The sequence below is a fragment of the Anabrus simplex genome, chromosome 1 (genome assembly GCF_040414725.1).
Source record: "Anabrus simplex isolate iqAnaSimp1 chromosome 1, ASM4041472v1, whole genome shotgun sequence".
NCBI lineage: Eukaryota > Metazoa > Arthropoda > Insecta > Orthoptera > Tettigoniidae > Anabrus > Anabrus simplex.
The window spans coordinates 861,709,777-861,722,825 of record NC_090265.1 but is presented as its reverse complement, the minus strand read 5'-3'; the positions used below and the strand labels follow the sequence as shown (position 1 = coordinate 861,722,825).

General features: G+C 37.0%; 1 protein-coding gene across 1 annotated transcript in view; it reads left to right on the top strand.

The window, feature by feature from the left end:
• The window catches only part of Pex1 (peroxin 1), a 288,016-nt gene that overhangs the window by 19,914 nt on the left and 255,053 nt on the right, over window positions 1-13,049 (top strand). Inside the window, exons 3-4 of the mRNA XM_067136460.2 lie at window positions 7,275-7,389; window positions 11,199-12,052. Of these exons, the coding sequence (XP_066992561.2) occupies window positions 7,275-7,389; window positions 11,199-12,052 (969 nt within the window). The remainder of the gene's footprint in view (window positions 1-7,274; window positions 7,390-11,198; window positions 12,053-13,049) is intronic.

The window sequence follows — 13,049 nt, the reverse complement described above, 5'->3', positions numbered from 1 at the left end:
GAAAGTCAAAGCCGCATATTTAAAGAGAGCTCTGGGGCTTTCGAAATATACGCTATCTCGACTTGTATATCTTCTGACGAGGGAATCTTTCCTGATTGAAGAGCTACGCTTCAAGATGTCATTACCATACACGACAAATTACGATCGACTACTTATGGAACTGAAGCAGAAAAGAGAAGACATTTGGTTAGAATTCTATGCAACGGATGCTATGACAATGCGGGGATGGATGGAAGTGAACTACGAATTAAGACATATTGTGATTAGATTGGCTGTTCATGGTTTTCACTTTAAGCTTTGCAGAACCAAAACATTTGATGAACCTGAATTCGGATGCATATGTAAACTGTGCGATCGTGAATGTGATAGATACCACGTCTTAACATGTCCTAATAGAGGGAAATCGTTGATTAAGTTCTGTTCAGAAGAATGAGTCCTATGTGGCTTGGAAATGTTTAAATTAGTGTACTTACTTACATGGCCATTTGGCTGAAATAAAACTATTATTAAGGTATGTATTAACGTTCCAAATTGCACTTTTCACCCAAAAATGCCATTTTAATTTTTTCACTGGAAATTAAAGCTTGAAGTCTCTACTTCAAAATGAGATATAATTCATACATATATTCCAACTCTAAGTATCCAAAAATAGTATTTAAATAGCCTCGTGCTCGCTTGATAAGTGACATGGCTACAGTGTCCTGCTTACATGTAAACATCTCGTCAGATTTTCTTATTGAAATTTACAATGTCAATGTTACTTGTACTGTCGGTATAAATAGCAAGACAGAAGGTAGGCATAATGTAAGGGAATCATTTGCTAGTGCTTCTCAGTTGAAACATTCATCTGTAAATATTGAATCTGATAGTGTTAGTGACATTTACAATATCATTATTGACATAGTGCTTTACACATATATTACCTGCATTAGTTTGCCCTAGTTGCTTCAGTTGTAATACAGTTTTTGTAAAAACCTAGAAATTCTGAGATTTGGTTGGGGAATGTCCCTTGCATTGTTCTGCAGTAACTATGATTATGAATTCCTCAACTGACAGGAGCACTCATTGATAAGATGCAAAATTATTTGGAATTGCTTTACGTTCCAACACAAGCAGTATTCACACCATGTCAAATGGCATATGGGCCACACTACCATTTGACAGCAACAAAGGACCATCCCACCCACCATAGGTGTCCTGTAGGAGCTGACAGCTGGTGCTCTTATCAGTGAGCTAAAGTAAATAATGAGATAGGAAAATTTAAATTCAAACCAGGCCTGTCCTTTGGCATTCTTCAAGCAGTGAAGCCTATATATGAGCGACTCACCGACCCAGAAATGCTTTCTAAGTCCTTGCATGGACTGACTCAAAATAATGAGTCATTTAGTGCCATGGTATGGAGAAGGTGTCCTAAGGAGACATAAATGTGGGGCTTGATACCTTAAAATTAGGAGTGATGGATGCTGTTTACCATTTCAACTGGGGAAACAGAGTGGAAATAGAAATAATGAAGAGGATGGGAATTGCTCCTGGCAAATACACATCTGGTGTACTTGAAGCTGATGCAGTACGGTTGCACAAAGGTGCAAATCAAAGTACTGTAGAACAAAAGCAGAGGAGGCAGTACTTGAGAGGCAGAAGAAAACTGAAAGAAGACAAAAAACTTCTAACAGAGGGTCCATTCTATGGAGCAGGCAAGTTTTAAGGTGGCCAAGTAAGTGGGTTATGTTCACAACTTAGTTCTAAAACTTCAGTGCTGTTTTTCTTAAATGTAATTTTTTGCACACCCTCCCACATTTCAAATACATTTAAATATCCTTAAAATTGAGATAGAAAACTCAGTGATAGATTAAATTAAAGCTAATGAATGTGGAAATGTTGCAAACTAGTACTTTGTTAATATTGTGAATATTATTATTGTCATCATTATTAGGCTGTAAGCATTTTAACAAGGATGATTGATTATTTTTAAACATTTGTCAAAAATGATGTCTAGCTCCCTTTCTGTTTTTGGAAATTTTATGACATTTTGAAAATTGATGTGCTTTTATTAAACATTATTTTTGGTTGAAGATAAGGCATAAAGGTTGATTGCTTCATACGAAATTGTTAGTCTAATATTTTATGGTACGAAACTAAAAAAACTCGGTTAAGAATTTTGGATTTTCGTTCGAAACGTTAAAACATATCTTAAAGGTTGTAACTTTATTAAGTTATCCTCCCAAGGGATATCAATTTCACTATTATGAATCTCTAACCAGTCTTGTCCAAGTAGCATGTCGACTTCATGTGGTACGTCATTAACAACATAGAACAGCATTTCTTTTTCATTACTTACATTATTAACACTCAAATTAACTACTCCTTTTACTGGATGTACTTCGTCAGTTACACTGAAAATATATTTTCACAGGATTTATTCTAATATTAATTAAACTGTCTTTCTTAACTAAAGATACCTGTGACCCTGTGTCAAAGTTTCTGCATAACCATCTGAGAAATGATCATTCAATACATATTCTATATACGGGTTATGTGTCTTCACACTTCGTTTATTTACATTTCTGTTGGTTCTCACAACCTTTATATTTTCATCATTAATATTGGCGCTTACGGCCTTCATATTTTCATTATTAACATAGGCGCTCACGGCCTTCATATTTTCATTATCAGCATTGGCACTCACGACCTTCACATTTTCATTAACATTGGCACTCATGGCCTTCATAGTTTTATTTTATTAGCCCTACAAGCTTTTATTTCTTGGTTGCGACTACTAACTTCACAAGTTGAACTGTAACAGTCGCTTAGACAATCCAGCTGTTAGTTTCCCCGATTGCTAGTACTACTGCAATCTTTAGCTTACATGTCCACTCCTATTACATTTCGCACAAAAAGGTTTGCCTCTGCATTCCTTCGAAATGTGACCAGGTTTCTGACAACGGTAACAAGGTACCATTCAAGACACATCCACTCCTGGTTCCTTTTTCCTATTTACAGAATGTGTACTAACACCTCCTTTTTGCAGATTCTGTGTTGGTATCCTTCTGCTGTTCCCCATAAAACTATTTCTCGTCTAGTTTCCATTATGTGTCCTAAATTGATCTCTGGATTTTCTAGCGCATTCTTCTTCAACTGCTATTTCAATGAACTGCTTTAAAGGTTTATCCTCTGATTTTATTTTAAGTAAAGTTTTACCTATTTCGTCATTAATTCCTTGTATGAAGCAACATTTACTTAACAAAGCAATAGTCCTATTTCCTCCATATTGCATTTCATGAACCAAGTTATCATTTGTCTAGTTAGGGCCTTATTTAATTCTGTCATCATTTTCTCAATTCTGCTCCCCCACTGAGTTACATTTACAAGGTGTTTTTGCTTAGGGTAAATAACTTGTTTGCATAAAAATCAAGAGAGCTTTGTACTGAATAATTTAATTTAAGTTTGTCTTTAAAGGTTTCTCATGTCTGAAATTCTTTAGTACAAATTTTAGAAATGTTGAGTGGTCTCTTGGATTTAGAATGCTATAGGCATTCTTCACATTATCAATGAACTCCTGTAGTTCATTAGGATTTCCACTGAAGGTGATTTTTGATCATTTTACTGCAGTATCAACAGAGACTATTCTATACTGAGTTGCTTGTTCCTCCTGTCTGGGAGCTAAACTTCCCACTATATTGTCAGGCATACTTTACTTTTACTTGCTACTCTTTAAGAAACACTAATGACAGTGCCAGATACAACAATGTTGAGGACTTACTTAGAAAGATAGGAGATCACTCCTCGGAGCTGCCACCAATGACGAACACCAACGCGAAGAAGGATAGCTGCAGGCTTGCTGGGTTGCGCAGTGTCCCCTCGAAGACCCCAACTGGTACTCGATCAGAAGTTCAGACCTTCTTGATGCCAGAAGGCGGACGGGCTTCGTCGGCCTCCGGTTAGAGGAAGAAAGAATTTCCTAGTCTTTCAGGTGGAAAGGACCGGGGAAAAGGGTGGCGATCAAACACCTCGACGTATATCAACGAAAAATGAAATTTGTAACAAGTGTAATTCGACCAAGTTTGTGAAAGAATCTTCTTTTGAGGCAAGCCACTGCCACCAGATTATGTCGCGTAGCCGAAGGTGCGACGATAATCAATTTTTAATTACGTCTCTAATTAAGGTATCTTAGGTTCGAACCTGAGTCGTAACTCAAGTCCAGTAGAAGATCTCAAATCACAAGTCGAAGAATGATGATAGTATTACTCAAAGTTCCAAGTACGTGATACCTAACGTATTCACAGCTTCGTAATCTATAATCATCTCCGTGTTGACGAACTACACAATTAGAAATGGGAAAGGATTTCCACCTATCAATGCTTATTTATTATCATTTTAGACATACAATTGCATTGTCGCACATAGTGACATACACGCCAGTTCCCGTTTCAACATGCCCCATTTGAGTGTGACTAAATGTTTATTATCATATGGCATTCCCTAGACAATGTAATCTTAATCATAGCTTCATGATATAGAGGTGAATGTATTGTTCAGCTGAAGATGAACCTTTGTTACACTACCATGCATCCCTTCGATATCTGCAGCTGAAGTCCCACTTTCAATAAAGCCGATTTTTATGACTTGCCTGTGTTTTGATCGAAGGAAATGCATACGTCAGTGACATTATTTTAATTAAAATTAATATGTATGACACTGAATTAAATACAGATGGGGTTTAATTAACATGTTTTTTTCTGGCGCTATGGCTGAATGGTTAGCATGCTGGCATTTCGTCACAACCATAACCTTGATGGTTATGAATTTCATGTTTTTGGTCCGTATTGAACAATATATAAGTAATAATAATAATAATAACTTAAATGTTTCCACCTTTTCAATACAATATATTCACAAATTTACAAAATTATACGGTACTAGTTTGCTCCAATACGGCTGATGATGACCCCTAGATGGGTCGAAACTAGTACCGTATAATTTTGTAAATTTGTGAATATATTGTATTGAAAAGGTGGAAACATTTAAGTTATTATTATTATTATTACAACCATAACCATCAACAAGGTTCCAGGTTCGATTCCCGGCAGGGTCAGGAATTTTAACCGTTTAACCGTCATTGGTTAATTCCACTGGCACGGGAGCTGGGCGTACGTTTCATCTTCATCATCATTTCATCCTCAACACGATGCGTAGGTCGCCTGCGGGCGTCAAATCAAAAGACCTGTGCCTGGCGAATCGAACATGTCCTTGGACACCCTAGGCACTAAAAGCCATACGCCATTTTATTGCAAGATGTTTTTAATAGTGTTGGCTACTGAATGCATGATTCGAAGCAGTGTATCGATTCATTCAAGTGTCCGAGTGAATCGATTCACAGGAAAGGCGAGCTCACGGCACACGATTCAGCTTACTCCCAGCGGACAGTGCTGAGTGGCGCACTCACTGGATGTTGACGGGGAGCCGAGCTTCCGCTGCAGCGAGACAGTGTATCATGGCACATCGAAATAATCGTGAACGAGCGCGGCTCAGTGAGACACATGATACACACGGCTCCTTATCGGCTCACTGGACACGCGGAGAGCCGAGCTTCCGCTGTAGCGAGGCATACAGTGAATCGTGGCACATCGAAAGAATCGTGAATGAGCGTGGCTCAGTGAGACACATGATACACACGGCTCCTTATCGGCTCACTGGACACGCGGAGAGCCGAGCTTCCGCTGCAGCGCGACATACAGTGAGCCATGCTACACTGAAAGAATCGTATGCTATAATGGACTCTCGAGCTCAGCTCATTTGAAAATAATACCCATTTGAATTCACTGTCCTCTTCTTACAGGGAGGTTTAAATAATAGATGGATTTATTTGCAGTGTTAAAAAGGTAGTCACAACATAATTCTGAAGTAGCTAGTAAGTAGGTAGGCTATTAGGTTATACTATTTATTAGTTTAATGAATCTTAGTATTATAACTTAGTTGACATTTGACAGTTAAACTCGACTCTAGCCTGCCCTATGACTATGAGTCATGCTCATGAGTCATGATCACTCAAAAGTACCTGTTTTATATTGGGAAGAACGGCTCAGTATTCTTTCAGTTCATATGTCACATCGTTGCACAAGACTTCAACCATATGTGGACAGACGCAATAACAGTATGTTGAATCAGAAAACCAGCGGGCTACTGTACATCTCGGGTAGCCTATACAAAATATGACGATAGAAAAATACTTTTAAAAAAAGACTGAGCGAGTTGTCGTGCGGTTAATATCGCGTGGCTATGCGCCTGCATTCGGGGGATGGTGGGTTCAAATCCCACCGTCGGCAGCCGTTAAGATGGTTTTTACGTAGTTTCCCCATTTTCACACCAGGAAATGCTGGGACTGTACCTTAATTCAGGCCATGACTGCTACCTTCCTAACCTTTCCCACCCTGCGTCGCCGGAAACCTTCGATGTATTAGAGTAACTAGCATTTTTTCTAAGAAAGGAGTTCATAGTATGAAGACCAGATGGCAACTGCGAGCACTGAATGCTGTTGCTGCTGTCTTACCAGCACATACTACACAGATGCAGTAGGAGCGGTGACCAATGAGCCGTGAATCGGATCACTGTATCGATTCAGTAACGTGAACGGAATCAAATGAATCGATTCAGTAAAATGAATCGAATGTCCCATCACTAGTTTTTAAGTTATTTTAAGCTGGAATCTACAGAAATGTAAGTATAAAAGAGAATTATGCAGAACTGAGTTAAGTTTCCAGCTTTTCTTCAGTAAAATTTGTTACTTTTTTTTCTATTTTGCTTCATTGTTAATTTTTTCACTTTTTTTTTCTTTTCCATTCTCTTGTCAGTTTTTTTATTTTTTTAAACTTTCTCCTTTCTTGCCTTCTCTGGTAGTCTAACACATTCTTTTTGTACTGCCATTTAATGCAGTCAAACAAGTTTCTGTACCTTTTCAACATTCCCATCTCTGTTCTTGGCATTAGTTAATTTTGTTCATTCACAGACTCTTCTTGTATCCTTCTATCTTTCAATTTCAGAACTCGTATTTTTTCTGTTACTTTTTGTTATCGCTGCTCTGTGATCAACTGTTCACCATCAAACACATCCGTCAGTTCTGTACAATTTGTTCTTTTCATCTGTATGAAGTCTAACAAAGTTGTAGTCCTTCATTGTCCTTATCCATTCTTGCTAATCTGACATGTTATTTCAGATATTTTTGTAGAGTATACAGGTCAGTGTAAAATGTGTGTATTATTGCATATGTTTGTTTTCAGGAAATGAACAGTGGTGTTCTGCAGTCATCAATGTTGAACCAAATTCAAGTTGTGTGGCCTGGCCAGAAGTTTGTTGCATGGGTATCAAAATCTGTCCATGTTGTACTACATGTTGGTATGTTTCATTACATATGCACCATTAATATGATAGAAGGGTATAATTACATTATGCTATGAAATGCTTAACTTACAGTTCAAAATCCTGAAGACTGGATTCTAATAATGGTAGTGTAGATGGTAGGGAGGTATACTCAAGTGAAGATTTATAACTTCTGATCACATTTGTTTATGTGGTTAGTCATTGTTTTTATTGTGTTTAAAAAAGTGAAAAAATGGTTTGTGGTGTCAGTTACTGTACTCGTGTCATAATTCATGCACTATGGCCAACGACTGAATTGCCTCAAGTTAATGATCTCTTGAGTTTTTATATCAAAATAGTCTCTCTTGCCTTGTAACTTCATCCTATAGAGTCTAACACCTCGTGAGATTTACCGGGGGAGTGCAGGACTTCAAGCTAGGTCCAGTATTGCTTCTATTTTTGCTTGCCTCCTCTCTCTCACCTTTTCTGTCACAACATGCTAACTCTTATTCCTGCTCACCCTTGAGAATATATATATATATATATATATATTATATATGAGGCCTAGAGTACCCCTTGGGAGTGGAGAGGAGAGGGGTTAGAGTACAATTATGGTACCTCTTGCCTCTTATAATAAGTGATTGAAAAGGGTCACTCCTAGAGGTTCTCAACTTAGGAGCATGGATTGGTAACCATAGGGCTTCTAGCTGAGTCTGACATTACTTTCACCTGCTTATGCCAGATTTCTTGCCTTCATATTTCGTATCTTGACCTCTCTTGGTTCTTCTGAGACCCCAATGGTATTAAGTTTGCAAGGCCAAGGGAAGTTCCATTTTCATGCCCCTTCTCTTTCTTTTGTCAGTACACACATTTTTCAGAGTCTCAACTCTTCAATGTTTTTCTCTGGTTAATCATAGAAAAGAAAAGGTTACCCAGCTTGTCTCATTTCTCCCAAGTCTTCCCAGCCCAAACTTTACAACATTTTTTGTAATGCTACTCTTTTGTCAGAAATCACCCAGGACAAATAAAGCTGCTTTTCTTTGGATTTTTCCAGTTCTTGAATTAAGTAATCCTGATGAGGGTCCCATTCACTGGAACCATACTCTAGTTGAGGTCTTACCAGAGACTTGTATGCCCTCTCCTTTACATCCTTACTACAACCCCTAAATACCCTCATAACCATGTACAGAGATCTGTACGCTTTATTTACAATCCCTTTTATGTGATTACCCCAATGAAGATCCTCCCTTGTATTAACACCTAGGTACTTTCAATGATCCCCAAAAGGAACTTTCACCCCATCAACACAGTAATTAAAACTGAGAGGACTTTACCTATTAGTGAAACTCGCAACCTGGCTTTTAACCCCGTTTATCATTATACCATGCCTACTGTCCATCTCATAACGTTACAGAGGTCGTTTTGGAGTTTCTCATAATCTTGTAACTATTTATTACACTATACAGAATAACATCATCCACAAAAAGCCTTATCTATGATTCCAGTTATTTACTCGTATCATTTATATATGTAAGAAAACATAAAGGTCTAATAATACTGCCTTGAGGAATTCCGCTCTTAATTAAAACAGGGTCAGATAAAGCTTCACCTACTGTAATTCTCTGAGATCTATTTTCAGTTTTCTCTTTTGTCAGTGCATTTTGTAAATACTCTCTACTTTCTCCTCGTATTTCCAGTCGGATAACAATTACAATATTAGACCTCACAATGACCTGTAATCTTCACATGCTACTTTGATATCACTATGCCGAGGAATGAGATTTTAATTGACATTAGTAATAGTAAATCAGTTACATTAAAGGTTGTGGAAGATAGGAAAAATCCTTTCTTTCTAAAAATAATTGATGTTATTTGACCAGCCTTCTCCCATCCACCCCTCACATATTTTTTTAATTTGTTAGTCATTGTTTAGCTGAGCAACAAGTATGTCTCAGAGATGACTGTTTCTCACTTGGACAACTGTGTACTATTTTTTTTTTTTTTTTTTGTATCTGTTCTTCTTAATACCTCTAACTTTGTTCCTTTTGAAACAAACCTGAAGCTGGAACATGAAGAAATATATTAAAAATACTTAAGTGGTGGTACATAATTCTCTGAAAGATATTATGGGCAACAATTGAGGCGATCAACCTAAAAAAAAAAAGGCACGTAGGTGAAAACTCATTTTGAAGAAAAAAAGGAAATGCAATATTTGTCTTTGTTTCTCTTCAGGTTTCTTTTCTATACTGTAGTGTTTATTATTTTGAATATTTAATTCAAATATGAATAATTCATGTAAAATATTACAAAGGGCTCATGAATTGAATAAATAAGAACTTTTAAATCGATATTATGAGCCCTTTTCATGCAGCATTTTCGGTGGTAAAACTCGATAAACAAGATTTAAATACAGCGTTTTAAATTAAATGTAATCTAATATTAATACCAAAGATTGAGTTTATGGAAAAATTAATTAGCTGCAATAGATAAGTATTGTCAGAGAATAGAATTATCTGTTCAATCTTGGTTTATTAACATTGCTAGATAATAATATCAAAAGTCCCTACTTCATTTACTGTTCAGTCTTGGTTTATTATCTCCTCAACAAACACAACATTCATTGTCTTTAGACAAAAAATTGTACAGACTTCTTAAATCCTTCACTTTCTCTTGGTTGATGTCTGGGGGAGAGGTCTTTTCAGTGGTGAAGTTTTCTTTTCTATAAGGGCATTTCCAGAAGCAAACAAGATTGAAATTTTCAGTGAAGGTGTGGGAACACAAATCAGGACCACCTCTCATTGTCTTTATGATCACATACTGCATTATTGTGAATGGGACATTATTTCTTGATACTGGCTAATCCAAAAAGAATGGAGATAGAAACTTATCCCACTCTGGTAGTAGGTCCACATCCATTGTAACTTCAAAAATGGAGAAGGGTTTCTGCAACACAATACCATTTCAGTAAGATAAGGCTTGGCATTCTTTCTGGTTAATGTACTGTCTGATAAGTTCAAAGTTCCTATCACACTCTGAGAAGCTGTGTCCTCGAATTGGGAAAAGTTGCACGGCTTACTTTAAGCAGGTGTAACATCAGTTTTCAACATATCCCACTGAATCTTTCACCATTATTAACTAGAGAAATTGGTGGACAAACCTATGCATTCTGCGTAAAATGGGCCCATAGGTCTATGTGCCCTTTTTACGTCGACTGCCTCAGTTGAAAATGTATTGCAAAATAATAATTAATTGCTTGTTTTATTGAGCTTCAGAGGGTTAAACTTAATAATTCATGACTATTGTGTAGAGGAAAAATAAATTATGAATGTTAGTTTCCTTTTAACACTCTGCACCAAGTGGTGGAAGTATTACTACCACACTTCGTGCACCTTTGTGCCACTGGTACTAATATGGAATACTACTACCACAAACTTTCTAATTCAGCTGCATGAAAGCTAGTCTTGTAATTGATTTGGTTATTGCCTTAGTTTCTTTTTTCTATAAATAGATTTCATTATCTTCAGTTAGTAATTGGTGATCCTTTGAAGGACAGTGTAATCAAGTGTGCTTAACCAGTTCTGTCATGACTGCTGATGGATTGCATGTGCAATGTTCTAGAATATGTAACATGTAAAATTCTATAATTATATATCAAAAACTGACAGAGCTGTGATTATTATTCTGAAAGTCTTAATCATGCTTGCACAGGAAAGTGACATGATATTAAATAGTCCAGGTGCATAGTGTTAAATGTTTGCAGTTGTTAAGTTTTGTGATTATTTTTACATTACTTAACTCATATCCTCTATTACACTCTTTGTAACTGTCTTGTATTTCCTTTACAGAATCCTTGGAACCTGAGTATGAAGTTGGAAGGCTAGGAGTTCTTTCAGATGTTGTTATAGCTTTGCCAGGGGAGAAAACTAGGGGAAATGATAATCAAGCTATTGCTGAAGCCTTAAGTCACAATTCAGAGAATACTGATTTATCAAGTTCTACAATTGCTAACAAAAGAACTCCCGCTTTAAACAGTTCTGAAAGTGTAAATAACACAGATTTCATTCCCTCTGTTAGCACTAATGGTACAAAATCTTCCATGGATGGTAGTTATAATAACTTTTCATTGTGGGGACAGTTGAAAGTGATGTCGTCATTATTTTTTGGGAAGAATGAAACTACCATAGCTGAGCAGGAAGAACAAACCTCCCAAGTTGTAGAGGAGAAAATTTTTTCAAGGCCTTCCAAATGTGTGCTTTACCGTGTGTATCTTTTAAATTTACCAAGAAGTAGGACGAATAATGTTCAGTTTCAACCATACAGTGTGTTCATCCATAGAGAAAATCTTCTTTCTCAGAAATATAGCAGTGATGTGTGCTATAAACTAACATACATTCCATTTTCTCCAAAGCTAGAAGAACATTCATCAGTGCATAAAATAGCTGATAAGAATAGAGAAACCAAAGTTCCTGTTGTGTTATCTGTGTTTGTTAGAGTTTATGTTATCGAGGATACTATTAGTAGTTGGTATGATAGCAGTGTAATAGAGACTCATCGTAAACACAAATGTATATTTGTATCAAAACCAGTACAAAAATGTTTAAATTTGATCCCAGGAGCCAGAGTTACACTAGAACCAATGACACATTGTGAAAACTCTGAGTTTGCAATTGAGCTACACATCACACCTGTTGGAATTTGGGTGAGTATTGTTGCATCCATAATCTTTCTTGTGTACTAAGAGAATGCTTCCTTCACTTAAAAAAGTAAATTATATTGCCTGAAACACAAGTTTAGTGAGGGAGTGGTAAGTAGGCCCTAGGCAATTGTGCATGTTCTTATAACTAGAGAGCAGATTTTTATGTGCTAAAAATGTAAAAAAAAAATTTATTTTTTATGTGCTAAAAATCCTAAAAGTATCTGATAAAAAGTTATACAGTAGAAGTCCGGTATAACGAATACGGCATATAACGAGAACTCCGTTATAGCGACGACTTTTTCTGTCCCCTCAAAATTCCTATATTAAACTGTGTATCGTCCTTCGGTTACAGCGAGAACCCTATCACTGGCGCATCCGTTATTACGAGCGAAAAGCGCGCGCGATTTTTTCCGTTACCGATATTTATGCACCCCAGCGATTATATTGCATGCGATGGATTACCTTCGGCATCGTTTCCTCGCTATGTGCACTAGCGATTTCTCTCGTCGACATTCGAAGGCGATGTCGGAGTCAATTATTAACCTCTTAACTGGGCATGACGTATATATTTGTACTCTGAATGTTACAGGGTAATGGGCATGACGAATATATACGTACTCGTCTTTAACCGTGAATATCTCTTGGGTATGACGAGCTACTTTGCCGCATTGTGTATTGTCGTCTTAATTGATGTTTTTCCTGCACGATTTCAGCAAATTTGTTAAGCTTATTTGTTTTTATTTTACAACTGTGCGGTGCTACTTGTCCGTAGTAGGCCAAATATGGCAGCATCTAATTCAAAGCGTAAGTTCGAAACTCTCGAAGAAGACGAGATTATTCAACACTTAGGGAATGATAGTGATGATTTGTCTTCTCAGAAGTCCAAAGATGAGTCTGATAGTGAAAATGGTTCAGAGAATGAGAATGAAGAACAAGGTGAACAACATGACTAATCGGATGAAGGTGAAGTGCTAGACATGTTTCAACCTTTCCTGCCGCA